At 53.1% G+C, this 15,583-nt stretch overlaps 1 protein-coding gene across 1 annotated transcript in view; it reads left to right on the forward strand.

Annotated features, from left to right (window-relative positions):
* NUDCD3 (NudC domain containing 3) overlaps positions 1–15,583 on the forward strand; it is a 58,091-nt gene that overhangs the window by 23,776 nt on the left and 18,732 nt on the right. Inside the window, exon 3 of the mRNA XM_025988384.2 lies at positions 12,044–12,176. Within this exon, the coding sequence (XP_025844169.1) occupies positions 12,044–12,176 (133 nt within the window). The remainder of the gene's footprint in view (positions 1–12,043; positions 12,177–15,583) is intronic.

A 15,583-nucleotide genomic window follows, 5' to 3' on the forward strand; every position in this document is an offset into this window, starting at 1 on the left:
CATCACCTGACAGAGTTAACTTCTATCTTATGCCCTTGGGGTGTTTAGCTGCTGTCACGGTAAAACTGCATGTTAACTTGGGGAATATTACTGGTTTCCTCTCATTATTTATGCTGTTGAGCACTGGTGTATCAGTGCATTGTTTGTGGTTTCGTTTTCTTCTCCCGGTATACTCAGGTACAGAAAGTTACCCTGGAGAAGCAAGTACAGATTTCGTGTGTCCTGAGATCAGTTGATACCCAGATACTTCTTGTGTATGTTGCCTTTAGGAAGGGCATCTTTCCTACTGTGTTTTACGGCTTCTGACAGTTAGGGAAGTAGTTAATTAATTATGAAATAATAAAAGCAAGTTCTAGAAAATTTGGAAAACAAAATTATTCAGGTTTCATCACTATTAGTATCTTGTTGAATTTCCAATTAAAAAATTACCTTTGCAGTTGACTAGATCATTTTAACCATTGGAAAATACTTGGCCACTGTAACAGGTGAATTACAAATATATATGTGTAAAAATAAATTCCTTCCCTAATTCTGTAGCTGATAGTATATACCGCGGATAATCTCCTCACGTATCTTCCTTGCGTGCTCACATGTAGACACACACACACAGCTTTTAAAAATCGACACATGGTCCAGGTTCTGTGAAAGTACCCTTTATCAGGTACAGTTCAGTGTTTTTAGTGTATTTATAAGCCTGCACAGCCAGCCTCAGTGTCTCATTCTAGCACATCATTATTATCCTAAAAAGAGCTGCTCTCCCCATTTCCCCACTAACTCCCGGCCCTAGGTAACCACCATCCTACTCTGTCAGTCTATAGTTTTGCCAGTTGTGACATTTTGTGTACTTGGAATTATGCTTCTGTCACTCAACATAGTGTTTTCTAGGTTCATCCATCTTTGTAGCAAGTACCAGGACCTCGTTCCTTGTGCCGGCTGAGAAGGACTTCATTGCGTGGATGCACTGCCATCTATTAGGTCACTGTTTAATGGATGTGTGGGTTGTCTGTATGAGTCATGGTGCTGTGAATATTTGTGTACTCGTATCTGCATGGATGCCGTTTTCACTTCTCTTGTGCACACTCCTAGGGGTGGATATTGGAGTCTTACAGTAGCTCTGTGTTTAGCCTTCGGATTTGCCACCAGACTTCCAGAGCAGCTGCCCCTTGTGCACCAGCACTATGTGGAGGTTCCAGTTTCTCTGCAGCCTTGTCAGCACTTGTTATTATCTTTGTGGTTATAGCCATCCTAATGGTTCAGATTAGCATTTCCCAGTGACTACAAATACTGTGTTTTTTTTTTTTTTTTTCATGTGCTTATTGACCATTTGTATATCTTCTTTGGAGAAAGGCCTATTCAGACCCTTTACTCATTTTTTTAATTGGGTTATCTTTTTATTGTTAGAAGGGTTCTTTATATATTCTGGATACGACACCCTTATCAGATAAATGATTTGCCAGTATCTTCTCTCATTCAGTGAGTTCCCTTTTCTCTTCTTGATGGTATCCTTTGATGTACAAAGTCTTTAATTTTGATGAGATGTGATTTATCGCATTTTTTTTTTTCTTGCATGTGCATGGTGTTGTATTTAAGAAACTATTGTCTAGCCCAAGATCTTGGTATTTTCTCTTTCTTTCTTTCTTTCTTTCTTTCTTTCTTTCTTTCTTTCTTTCTTTCTCTTTTTTTTTTTTTTTATCTTGGTATTTTCTTTAAAGAGTTCTATAATCTTGGCTCTTGCATTCTCTGCCTTTTCTGAGTTCCCTTCTGTGTGTCTGAGGCCGTGGTTCATGTGGATATCCAGTAGTTCCGGCACCATTTCTTGAAAAGACTGTTCTTCCCTCATTTAATGGACTTGGTTTCCTTGTGGAGAAGCAGTTGGCCTTGAACTTAGGAGTTTATTTTTGCACCCTCAGTCTTAATCTGTTGAATCTCTCTGTTTGTCCTTACACTAGTACTGTACTGTGTGGAGCACTGTGGCCGTTAGTAAGCTTTGAGATTGGGAAGTCTGGGTCTTCCGATTGATTTTCCTCTTTCCGGATCTTTATGGCAGTTTTTCTTTTTTTTTGAGAGAGAGAGAACAAGCCCATTCTATAGGTGGAGGGCAGAGGGAGAGGGACTCTCAAGCAGACTTCCCACTGATCACGGATCCTGCTGTGGTGCTCGATCTTGGGATCTAAGATCATGACCTGAGCAGAGATCCAGTTGGGCGTATAACCGACTGCACCACCCAGGCGCCCTGTTTTGGCTGCTCTGTCCTTATATTTCCATGTAGATTTTAGGATCAGCTTGTCCATTTCTGCACAGAAGCCAGTTGCAGGAACTGGTAGGTACTGCACTGGCCGTGAATCTATTTGGGGAGTGTTGCCCTCTTCATATGGTATGTCTTTTAGCCCATGAACTTGAGATACTTTTTTTTTTTTTTTTTTTTTTAATGATAGAGAGAGAGAGAGAGGCAGAGACATAGGCAGAGGGAGAAGCAGGCTCCATGCACCTGGAGCCCGATGTGGGATTCGATCCCGGGTCTCCAGGATCGCGCCCTGGGCCAAAGGCAGGCGCCAAACCGCTGCACCACCCAGGGATCCCCGAAATACTTTTTTATCTTATTTGTTCTTCTTTGGTTCTTTTCACCACGTTTTGTTGGAGATTCAGTTTTGTGTTTTTTTTTTTTTTTTTCTGTTAAATTTGTTCCTGAGCATTTTATTCTTTTTTTTTTTTTTTTTTTAAGGATTTTACTTATTTATTCGTGAGAGACACAGAGAGAGAGGCAGAGATACAGGCAGAGGGAGAAGCAGACTCCATGCAGGGAGCCCAACATGGGACTTGATCCCGGGTCTCCAGGATCACACCCCGGACTGAAGGCGGCGCTAAACCGCTGTGCCACTGGGGCTGCCCCCTTATTCTTTTTTTTAAAGACTTCATTAAGTAATCCGTACATCCAGCATGGGGTTTGCATTCATAGGCTAGAGATCCAGATCGAATGCAGTGTGGACTGAGCCACTGGGCACCCCTTTGATGCTGTTGTAAATGGAATTGTTTTCTTAATGCCTCTCAAGTTGTTTGTTGCTGCTGTATAGAAGTACAGTTGATTTTTGCACATTGGTTTTGTAAGTTGCAACTTCGTTTAACTTAACTCTAATTAAAGATTTAGTAGATTCTTAAGGATTTTATGTATTTACACAAGGTTGTACCATCTGATGCAATTTGAGTGCATTTCGCTTGTTTAGTTTCTTGCCTTGTTGCCCTGCCTGGTGCCTCTGGCACAACACTAAGTAGAAGCTTGAGAGTGGCCCCTGTTCTGGCCCCCATTCCTGGGCACAGTGCTCAGGCTCACCATTAAGTGTGACGGGAGCTGGGGGCCTCTTCCTTCTGCTGTCCTCGATTGGAACATCCTCTACTGCCTTCTAGAGGCAGTGACCCTGAGAGGAAGCTGTTGGGAACTCCTAGCTTCCCTGATTTCCTGGGATCCAGACGATCTTGGGATAAGGGACTTTCAGTGCCACGGGCAGATGGTTTGCCCGAGACCGAGTGGGACTCTGGCGCTGAAGGGAGGAGAGCCCTGGGCACCACGCAGGACGCCTGGGTCTCGCTTCGGATCTGGGGCACCTCGGGTTGGCGGTGCCTCTTGCCCTGGGCAGGCAGCTTTGCCTTCCTGGGGTCCTCAGAATGCACAGGTGTGGCTCCGGGTCAGATGCCCATTCTGCAACTCACTGACGTTCCTTACCTTTTTTCTGGTTCTTGCCTCCCCTCTACTTTCTCTCCTCTTTAGCTGCGCCCCAGCTTCTTCTATATTCTTTCTGTTTGGGTTTTGGTTTGTTCTTTTAAGATTGTATTTGAAAGAGAGTGTGAGCACAAGCAGGGGCAGAGACAGAGGGAGCAGCAGACTACCCGCTGAGCAGGGAGCCTGACGAATGGCTCGATCTGGATCGTGACCTGAGCTGAAGGCAGACACTCACCTACTGAGCAACCCAGGTGCCCTGTTTTTGTTTTTTTCCCATGAAGTTCATGCGTTTTTATCTGCTGGTCCTCGTGTTGAGTTGGCTTTTTCTTCACTATCGTTACTCATTTCCACAAGCTCTCTGTTTTCTGAGGGGGACTGTTGCTGCTGCTCTTTAAATAACCCGCTCTTCTTATCTCCAGGCTCAGTGTCCTCTTGCGGTGAGAGGGTGGCCACACAGATGTGTCCCTGCCCCCGGTGCCCCCCGGGGTGTGGGGGTGGGGACAGCCCCCTCCTCCTGGGCACGCGCCTCGCCCCTCCCTGCACTTAGCGCTGGTTCTCTCCCTAAGGGGGCTCATGTCCCAGTTCGCTAGACCTTGGGGCTTCTGCAGTATGCATTGGTTACTTTTTAAGCTTGTTTTTCAATTTAGAAAATAATTTTTAAAACTTAACTTTGTCTTAACTTTGTGATAACAGTTTGAACTAAGAATTCCTGACTTAATTTTTTTTTTTTATTTTAAAGCCTGAATTAAACCTTTTTCCTACTTTTGACTGGGTCTTGTTTCTATATTTGTTTCTAATGCTTATGTGTCGAGAACACATGTTTTGTTTGCAGAATCAGACCAAATCCAGGCAAGTTTAAAAACAGTATAACTTATTTTGAGATAATCGACTCTTCATCTTCCTGGGATCGTGGATGAAGGAGGCTCCTCTACCCCTAAATGTTAACATGTCCTGGCAAACATGTTCATTTAACCTTACAGTTTCTTGAGTGCTTTACAGAATGGTGATGACAGGTGCGACTCACCTGCTCACAGAAGTGAAGGAGCTGTGTGCCCAGGGGCCCGGTTGTAGACCAGTCTGCTGGGAAAATGCTCAGGGATTCTGGGGGGCAGGGGCGGGTGGATCGGCAGGAACACCCTCTGCATGCCAGCTGCTTGGCCCCCCGGGGTTCCCCGGGCCTGCTGTACTGATGTCACAGTCTGTTCAGAGCTCTCCTCCGGGGCCACTGTCCGTGGGATCCATCTGTCTTCGGAGGATTGGACTGCTGACCCCGTGAGAGTGAGCGGCTGGGTCAGGGCAATGCAGGAGAGGTGGGCACTGCAGCTCCCAGCGTGAGGAGTGGTTGGGAGGCTGGGTGTAAAGCCGACTGAGTTGACATCATGGGGGAGCGCGTGCTGCTGTCGTGGGGGTGGGGTGGGGAGAGGTGTCCCGTGGGTTTAGGGCAGCGTTGTCACACTGGGTCATCCCTCACCAGGCCTCCTGGCACCCTGGCTTCTCTGCATGTGCTCTGCATGTTTGGCCCTGTGGCTGTGTTGCAGGCCGTGTCCCTCCGGCAGGTGGATGTGGGAGGGCCCACTGGGGTTCTCTCAAGTGTAGTCGTTTGTCTGTTGGGCTGTCTGTTGAGAAATGGAGTAGTAGAGCTGGTCGTGACTTGTTTGATCTTGGATGACGAGGGAAGGAGAACTGAGTTAAAGGAAGGAGTTCAGCGTTCACTTGATGTGTTTGTGTAGCAGGTTATCTCGTTTTCGTTGGAAGATGTGTATTTTACAATCCTGTGCTTGTGAAATATCTGGAATGCTCTTTCGCTTGCTAAAATAATTGACATGATGTAAGAAAAAGTCTCACTATACCGCACTTTCATTGTCAATTCATTATAACAGCGTGCGGTAAATACTGATGGTGTTTATTACGTTGGCTGATCATCTATACAGATTGTCTCAGGTATTCCTGTAATTTGCATTAAAATCTATCAAAGAGGGACAGCTGGGTGACTCAGTGGTTGGTAGTCCCACGTCGGACTCCCTGCAGGGACCCTGCTTCTCCCTCTGCCTGTGTCTCTGCCTCTTTCTCTCCCTGTGTCTGTTTTGAATAAATAAATTTAAAAATCTATTTAAAAAAGCCTATCAAATCATTCCTGGGCATTCTATAAGGGACTTCCCGCACCTTCATTTATTTTGGGTAAATAAAGAATCATCTGATATTTTTAATTGTGCTACAAAACTAAAATGTTAAAAGCAGATTATCAAAATATACTTGTTACAGAATTTTGTATTCAGTCCTGACAGTGGTGGGCAGAGTCTCTGGGTGAGCAGAGTGGGTGGTTGCTACTGGCTGCAGGCATCAGTGCCGTGGAAGTCCCTGGAGGAGGCCGGCTAGCTAGTCCTGTCCCCACCGGTCCCTCTGTGCCCCTCACGCTTTGGTGGGCCACGGGAGGGACCTCCATGTGGGAGGGCTCCAGGCGACGTTTGATGCCAGAGCTGTGGCTTGTGTTAAACAAGACATTGTGAGGAAAGTATGAAGAGCACTTACATGCCAGGAGAAGGTGTTTGTGAACTGTGAAGCCAACAGAGTTCTTTTCCCACGATTATAGGGCCCTTATGCAAACCAGGGAAAGCACCAACAGAAGCCTTGGCAGGAGTGTCACAGAAGTGAGGGGATGTGTCCAGTAAGCGTGGACACACGGGAACAGGAGTGTAGGTTGCACTGGGACTCTGTCTCCGTGTGCTTGGTGGGCAGGGACCTGGGGGTCGGCAGGGACCCTCCTGGCATGCTGCTGGGCTGGGTTGTGGAGCAGCCTTGGAAATCCGAAGGCGACCTCTCGGCAGGATGCTTCCCCCAGCTGGGTGCACAGGCAGGACAGGACACCTGTCCTGCCACCCCCACCCCCACCCCAGGTTTTCATAATTCCACAAAGGAAGAGAACCACACGGTCAGCACCCACAAAGCTTTCCTGTTTCCTCACCTGGCATTCCATCCCTGTTTCATCTCTCTCCCTACCCCAGACTTTGTTTTGGTTTTGACAAATCTAGAAATCATGAAATGTCACCCATACATACTTCAGTAAAAAAAAAAAAAGACTGAAGCTTTAATGTAACTGTCATGAATTTCATACAGTCACCTGATGCCCTGTCTGTGTTCACTTCCTGATGGTCTCAGAGTGCCTTCTCAGGGTGCGTTTTTCAGATCAGCGTTCCAGCAGGTCCCAGTGTGGTGTTTGGTTGCTGCATCTTCTAAGCCTCCTGATTTAGAGTACCTCCACTTCCCTCTTTAATCTCTTGCTGCTTTTTTCTTTTTGGATCCTGAGATCATGACCTGAGCTGAAGGTAGTGTCTTCATCCACTGAGCCCCCCAGGTGCCCCTAATGTCTTGCTATTGATTTGTAAAGAAACTTGGAACTTTGTTACACTTTCCCACATTCTGCAGTTGGCAACCAGCACATTCATGATCCCGGTGACCCGTACCCTGGTGTGATGCACTGGGTTTTAGGCCCCATGTTGGGGGTTATCACAAAGATCAGGACCTCGCAGGAACCGCCGGGTGTCTGGCATTGTGGACATTGGTGTTCTGGACCATTCCATGGGCAGGCCCTCCCATTGCCGTCAGCCCTTCAGCCAGTACCAGTGGCCACCAAGAACTGCCCAGAAGCAGGTTTCCAGTGCAGGTTACAAAATGGTGATTTTCTCATGTTCGTGTACCTTCTTCATTTATTGTCTAGAGTCCTCATGGAGGAACTTGGCTTTCTGAAACTCTGGTTCCTGCAGAATCAATTAATTTTCAGATCGAGTACTCTCATCAAGGGGACTGATGGGCTTTTGTTTCATGAGCTTCTGGACCTTTGGATACATGACACATTTCAGTCTTTTGTGGACACTTTTGGGGGGGGGGGCAGAGAGCCCCAAGCAGACTCCATGCCCAGCACGAGGCTTGATCTCAAAACCCTGAGATTGTGACCTGTTCTGAAATCAAGAGTTGGACACCTGCCAGGCACTCTGACATTGTTCTTTTTTGATGTCCTATCTTTGGCCAGCAGGGGCCCCTTGGGGGCTTGTGTGTCCCTTTCTTGGGACCCTACTCATCTTGAATGGTGTCCTTTCTCAGGACAGGGGAGCTCAGGCTCTGGTTCCTGTGAGATGGGAGTGTGAGCCATTCCCATCTGGGAAGACCGACTTCCGGTAGATGCTAGGTGGAAAGAAAATTATTGAAACTGGATTTAAAGAGTTGAAGGGTAGGATACACAGCTTGTCTCCCCTGAGTGCTGCAGAGGGCCAGAAAGCCTCCCTTCCTTGGAAGAGTGGACTGCTAAGCCTGTGTCCTTAGGCAGACTGACTTTCAGGTGAGAATGCATTGAACCAAGACCAAGTGTGAGGGGGCAGTGACCCCAGGTAAGAGGGAAACAGTGGGTGTCAGGGAGACTCCGGGACCACACAGACCTGGTGTGCAGGGACCTGAGCCTGGAGCATGGCCCCCGATGCCATGGGCTCCCACTGTTCCAGGAGCTGGGAAGAAATGGGGGGGAGGAGCAGGAGGGTGAGTGCGTGCTGCTGGGGAGAGAGGCTATGAGCAGGTGGGTCTACCTGCTGCAGAGCCCTCTGGGCGGGTCACTGTGCTCAGACTCTGCAGCCCCACCCTTCCTTTCCAAGCTGCACGGGGAGCGTGGCGGTCATATCTTGGCGAGACGGGGCCTGTGGACCCACTTCTAGGAGGACTGGTCCTCGTGAGGCTCCTGAAGCAGGGCATTAGCCTCCAGGGTTGGGCTCACCTCTTCCAGCTTGGGAAATACAGGAACCCAGAGAGGAATCCCTGTGTTTGCACCTGCTGTGGCTCCCGTCTGGGAGCCGAGGTGGTGGGACCAGTGAGCAGAAGGCCGGTAGGAAAGGTAGAGGTACTCGGGGAAGGGAGAGGTTGAACTGCTTCTGTGTGCGCACGCTCAGGCTGCACATGCACAGGCAGGCCCTGGGTGCACTCAGGGGAGCCACCCCCACTCCCAGAGCCTGGGGAGGGGCCTGAAGGGGGCCCCGTGGCTCCCCGTAATACACTGTTCCCATGCCCCATGTGCAGTCAAGCCTTCTGCACAGAAGCATTTAGGTTGGGCTGTGACCCCTTCACCCACCACTTTTCATCCTGGCCACTGCTGTTCTGAACTGGGGAAGGCAGGAGGCCCTTCAGTTCCTGCCACGCACAGGGCCATGGAGGAAGGGAGGGAGGGAGGGAGGGGCTGAGCAGAGTTCCCACCTATGCTAGGTGGGGCTGGCTGGGGCCACCCGCAGCACTAGCCTCCAGAGCCTGGCCTGGCTTTTCCTTTAATGCGGTCAGAACCCTGCCATGGGCCTGATGGCCTCCTCAGACGCGGGTGCTGCAGGGAGGCCTGGCTGCTGACTCATGCTCCCCCCCCACCCCCCACCCCCAGTGTACTCCCTGGCAGCTGCAGGGGTGTGGCTACAGGCCTGTCAGGGATGACAAAGCGAGGGGGCCCAGAGCACCTGCACATGACAGGAGGCTTATTTTTACACATTGTTGGCTGGAAATAATCAACTTTATTTAAAGAGAATGTGGATTCCAAGTATTAAAAAAAGCACCCAGCAGTGTGCCTGGCTCCGTGGGGAGGAGGCTGCAGGGTCCACTCGGGGTGAGCGAGCCCAGTGCCTGCCTAGCTGCCCCGCCCCGCCCCGCAGTGCAGTGTGACCAGAGCTCCTCTGTAAGCACCCAGCTCCGGGACAGCTCCTTCGGCACAGCTCCACAGGCGCAGGGTGGCCCCTCGAGCAGATGTGGCCTCGTGGCATCTGCTGTGCATTATGGTTGTGTGTGAACACTGGCTGATAAGGGCTCAGTGCGGTGTGTGGGACATAGCCATCCCTCCACTGTGAGAGGTCTTGAGGTTTATTTCTGGATTTCTTTCTTTTTTTTTTTTTTTTTAAAGATTATTTATTTATTCATGAGAGACAGAGAGAGAGAGGCAGAGACACAGGCAAAGGGAGCAGCAGGCTCCATGCAGGGAGCCGGACGTGGGACTCGATCCCGGGTCTCCAGGATCACGCTCTGTGCTGAAGGCGGCGCTAAACCGCTGAGCCACCCGAGCTGCCCTATTTCTGGATTTCTGCCAAGCGCCAGGCCATGTTGGCCTTTATTTTGTATGTTTATTTTTGTGTTCCTATAGCTTTGATGATTTCAGGTAGTTAATATGCACATTTTTAAAAGCCATGCAGTTAGGCTGAGTCTCCTGGCTCCATGCTGGTCGGGTTTGCTGGAGCTTGTCCATCTGCTGTGAGCTTTAAAGCTTCACTGGCTGCTCGAGTGGGTAGGGGATGCAGGTGCAGGTCCTGGCCACCCTGTCCTGCTGTGTTGGTCTCCCTGGGCTCGCTTCAGGTGTCAAGATGTGAGCAAGCTGGTTTGGTCATGGGAGAGCTCCCAGTTGTGGGGCCATGGCACGGGTTGCCATCTCCTGTCTTGAAGAGCTGTTTTTTCTCTTGATCAAATGTCCATATTGGGGCAAAGTTGAGTAATGGCTAAAGGTACAGAGAAGAGAAGCAAACTGCTCTGACTCCACCACCCAGAAACCCCACAGACACTCACCAGGCTTGTGCCTGGACACGTACACACACGTGTGCATTTCTTTTTAGGGAACGGGCCTGGGGGCCGTGCTCAGAGCTGTGCACAGGTATGTGCTGTGCTGGCCCTGCCCAGGATGCCCTGCCTTGACCTCTCCTGCCTCTTCCACCCTGCTCTGTGGGGCTCTCTTTCGAACTCCCTTCTAGACTGGGTAGGGCCCTCCTGGCCCCTTTGAGCCTCTGCAGAGGCGGACAGCCCTCACCTCCGTGGCCCGCAGCTGCATGGTGGTGCTCACAGCATCATCCCTCTGTGTGCATCTTCGTGTCCTGGTCTCCCCCTTGAGAAGGACACCGAGTGGATCAGGGCCCCCAACGACCTCATTTTAACTTTGAAATAAGGTGTTCTGAGGTGCTGCTGGAGGTTAGGTTAATAGAATTTGGGGGATCACACTTCAGCCCTTGATGGCAGCCAGTTACTAGCCCCAAGGGCTGGACTGTGATGAACACCCAGTCTCACATAGAAAGCGTGTGAGGCGTACCTACAGGAGTTAAACACGTTCTCATCTGAGATTGGGGGCTGATGGGGTTTGTGCATCTTCATCTGTACACATGAAGACACACAGCAGGCCGGGTCTCCCCATGGGTGTGTCCATGGGGCTCCCTAAGGGCTGGAGAAGGCGGCCAAGCTGCACTTGTTAGGATGTCCTCCTCCACGACTGGGCTTTCTGTCTTTAATTAATTTTTTTTTTTTTTGAAGATTTTATTTGTTCATGAGAGACACAGAGAGAGGCAGAGACACAGGCAGAGGGAAGAAGCAGGCTCCATGCAGCGAGCTCGATGCGGGACTCGATCCCGGATCCCAGGATCGCACCCCAGGCCAAAGGCAGATGCTCAACCACTGAGCCACCCCAGGTGTCCCCTGTCTTTAATTTAGTTGTAAAACTCCCCATAGTGGGTTTGTGAGTCCACGCTTATTTTTATAATGCTATTTATGCTCTTAGCAGCAGCCTGACGTTTAACAGCAAATGTTTTGCAGTATTTTACTTGTAACATTGCTTGGCCAGGCCTGTCTGCCTCTGTGCCGGGCTGGCCCTGCAGTTAGTGGGGTGTGGCTGGTGGGATTTCCAGGCATGCTACTCACCTCTTAGAGCCTGTGGTTTGGTGTGCAGTGCAGTATTTACCGAGAGAAAGCTGGGATTGTGGTTGGGTTAGGGTGCAAGCTGAGAAGCTGCGGCTGAAGTTGGTCTACGTTTTTGTGAAGACAGGCCTTGCCGAGCAATTTGTGAGAAAGCAGGAGCCTTGGGTCTTTATGACTGAGGTCCTGTGGTTGAGGGACTGGCCTGCTTTCTGAGCCTGGTGAAGTCTGGCAGGCCCGGCTGTGCTGTGGGCCGCAGCTGTGGACGCTGCCCCCCAAGCTGAGGGTACAGCGCTTAGGGGCTCTACAGAGTGTCCCTGTGTCCCCGTGGTTTCCTGGGAGGCCTGAGACTTAGGTGGAACTTCTCAGGAGCTGGAGACCATCTGTGGTCAGGACCCATGGCCTCCCGCATGGGGGCATGCATGGGTGTACGGTGGGGGACCCAGATGTGCGGTGGGGGGCCTGTGACCCAATCAGCTGTGTGGGCCTGGGTGCATGGGGGGCGGCACAAGCGTGTGTTGTGAGGGGGCCCACGTGTGCGGCGGGGGGGCCTGTGGCCCAATCAGTTGTGGGGGGCCCAGCATGTGATGGGGTCGTGGTCCCTCCCGTGTGGGCCCGGGTGCCATCTCACCTATCGCTCTTCCCCAGGAGGCAGGAACAGTTCCAGAGAAACCCTGACAGCTACAATGGTGCTGTGCGTGAGAACTACACCTGGTCTCAGGACTACACCGACCTGGAGCTCAAGGTGCCGGTGCCGAAGCACGTGGTGAAGGGCAGGCAGGTAACCACGGGGCTCCCTGGGCTGGGGTCTCCACACGCGGGGTTGGGGGTGGGCTGTGCTGGAGCCGCTAGGCCGGTCTCCGCGTCCCCCTGCACACAGCGGCCAGCCTGCTGTGCCACTCGGGCGCACCTGGTGGGTGCTAGATCTGTCCCATGTCATCCTGTGGTGCGTGGCCGGGTGTCCGCACGGGACACCGCAGGGGAGGCGGGGCAACAGGCGGCCTCTTCCATAAGCAGGTCAGGTGCATGTGGGCGCCCAGGCTCGGAGCTCCCGTGTGGGGCGGGGGTCACGGCCGGTGGGGTGGGGGTGCTCACAGCTCCACTCGCTCTCCCCATCTCCCGGAGCGCGAGTGGAAGTTGAATCTTTCAGCGGCATAGAGAGGTTTCCTCAGGAGCCGCGCGCAGAGCGAGCGCCATTGTTGCAGGGTGTCACAAGTAGGGAGGCTTCACTTTAAAGGAAACCCTGTGTGATCTGTGAAACGGGACATCACTTTATTAGAATTCCCCCACCGTACACCGCGTCCTGGCTGTTGGCTTCCCAGGGGCCCGGAGCCGCAGAGCACGCAGCACCTTCCATGTTCTGAGGGCGAGGGTGCGCTGAGGGCTTGCTTGTCCTCCAGTGACACGGGGACTGCCGCGGCCCCCCCCGCTCCCACTGCGTCCAGACTGGGTCTGGGGGCTGATGGCTGTGTGCGGCCGGGCCGGGCGCAGGGGCCTGAGCCTCCGATGCTCCTGCTGCTCCAAGAGCCGCACTGCAGGCAGCCTTCCCAGAGAAGGCCCAAAGCGTGGGAGCAGGACCTCGTGCGTGAGGGGCACGGGCGTTCTCTGGAAACGAGCCCCGTGTGAGGTGGTGCCGGGCCCTGCAGATCCGGTCATGGGTGAGGCGGGCTGGGCAGCGGGGAGTCCTCCAGGCCGGCCCAGGCTGCCCAGGCTCCCCCAGGACAGGCGCCCCTGTATTCAGGGCCCGGCTGGCGCCAGCCGCCCCCAAGGGTGGCCTAACCTGGCACGGGCCTCGTGGCTCCGTGGGGCTGCGACTGGCTGTTGGGCGTGGCTGCCCGTCTCCCGTCCCCTCCCTTCCTGTCCTGTCTGAGGAGATCTCACCAAGGCTCAGGGGCCCCTCGTCAGGCCGACTTCAGGACCCCAGTCAGACTCGGTGGCGAGGGCTCGTCCCAAGGTCTGGCTCAGGTGACCCCGGCCCCTCTGGTGCTGGTGGTCAAGGGCGGCTGGTGCAGGCCAACCCTCCTGGGGGTCCCATGCAGGCATCTTGGGGCTCGTGCAGAGCGGCTGTGGGTGGGACTCCTGTTGTGGTGGGACTGCCCTGTGCGGGTGAGGGACCTCTGTGCAGCGGTGGCTGTGGACGCTGCTGAAGATCGTCACAGTTCCCTGGTCTGCTCCATGTCTGACTGGCCCGTCATCTTCTGGAGCTTTCTCCCAAAGGACTTGCGTCCGGCTCAGCCTAAACTAGTTATTTTCTCTTTGACTCTGGGGACCCAGTGACATGCCCTCTCCTGCTGTCGCTGCCTGAATGCGCTCTGCTCGGCACTGGATCACAAGGTCCTGCTGCCCCTCAGCGCATCGCCTAAGGCACAGGCTGTTGTACCGCAGGGTCACATCCATGCCTCTCACATGGGGTGTCGCAACCTCGGGGACAGGTCCTCACTTTCACTGAGGGCAGCCCTAGGGTTCACCGCCCGAGACCTCTCCTGAGGACGCGAGGGTTCCCGAGGCTGGGCCAGGACTGCTGCTCTGGGCTGGCAGTCCGCGGGCTTGTGCCGCGCAGCCCCCCGGCGAGCGCTGTGCTGCCTCAGGCCCCACCTGGCCGCGTCCTCCCGGCCCTCCGGCCCTTGGCCCTGTGGCCGCACCAGGAGCAGTGGTGGAGAGGGGCTTGCTCGGTCCCTGCGGGCGGATGGGCTGCAGGGAGCACGGGAGCTGGGAGAGCCGCGGTCCCCATGAGCGCAGGCTTGTGGCGCCTGCCGGTCATGCTCCTGTCAACCTGGCTGCGTTGGTTGTGGTGCCTGCCAGCCATGCTCCTATGCTCCTGTCAGCCGGGCTGCATCACCGACCTGAGAGGAGGGCCTTTGCCTTTGGTAGTATTTTTTGTTTACATTACTGTTTCGTTTTGTTTGGTAATTAAAGTGCAGTTGACGTATCAGCTTCAGATGCCAAATGCGGCGACTTGCTCCTGGTCTGCATTAGGTCTGGGGAACGCCTGTCACCTCCCTCCAAGGGGTGCCTCTCATGGTGAGAACTTAGGACTCACTTAGTAACCCCACAGTATGTGTTATTCCTTCTCTTAAAACTCTGGGGTCTCTCATGTTTTTAGTGATCTAGGAGTTTCAGCCGTGACTAACTTCAAACTTTGGAATAGATGTACTTCGTGTCTCTTGGCTTTTGCTGGTCTAAGGGCTTTTTCCTTCAGAGTTGCACCTTCTCTCTGGACTGGCTCCCTCCGGCTCTCCCCTGGGGTGCCTGTCACAGCTCCCTGTCAGCCGTGTTTATTTCTGGGCCTCGTCTGTGGCACCTGTCAGATGTCGTCGTGCTGATAGCTGTGGTGGCGGCAGCTCAGTGTGGAAGTCCCCGTTGGGGTGTGGGGGCAGTGGGCTGCGGGTAGCTGTGGGAGGGCTCCTGCACCCCGAGTCTCCCACCGGGGACTCCAGAGCATTGCCTCTCCTGGCTGACTTTTTGTAGAAACAGACTGTCAAGTGTGGCAGAGGACAGGACGGAGCATGTGCATAATGCGTGATGTGCAAGTGTCCGTACTTTCCATGCAGCCTTTTTCTAGTTTATCATTTTGCAGGCGAATCAGAAACCCTCAGGGTGAAGCTCTGGTCCCACGTGTGCGTGAACCGTGCCCAGCGCCTGGCTCCGTGCGCTCTGCCGGGACCGCTGCCTGGCTCCACGTCCTGGCCGCCATGCGGACCTGGAGCAGGGAGCAGGGGTGGCACGCTCACCGCGGAAGCACTGGGGCGGTTGCAGTGTCTGCCAGGGCTGCTCAGGAACCTGGCATTTTGTTGAAAAGTAGGATTTCAGGGCTGGAACCTGGCACTCCAGACACTGTTAGTCCTAACCTGTCATCTTGTGGATGAAAGCCACAGCTGTAAGCTGCTGAGGCCGCCAGGTGGAGACCAGGACCCAGCCCTGCCCCAGACCCATCAGACGGTGCCTTTCAGGTGGCACGTGTCATGAGATTTGTTGCAGAGTCCTGGCTGAGTGTGTTGAGGGACGCGCAGATTCCTTTCCTCCTTGGCGTGCTGGTTCCTGCCAGAGTTGTGTGGTCTTCCCTAAGGGACGAGGTCCTGCTGGCTGGTGGGCTCACAGCTGTGCCTCACTGTCCGTGTCTTCACTGCAGGAACCTTCCGGAACAGCACCAAGGCTTCTGAGCATGTCTTGTACAGCAGTGCCCGGCCC

This window comes from Vulpes vulpes, chromosome 7 (genome assembly GCF_048418805.1).
Source record: "Vulpes vulpes isolate BD-2025 chromosome 7, VulVul3, whole genome shotgun sequence".
Classification (NCBI taxonomy): domain Eukaryota; kingdom Metazoa; phylum Chordata; class Mammalia; order Carnivora; family Canidae; genus Vulpes; species Vulpes vulpes.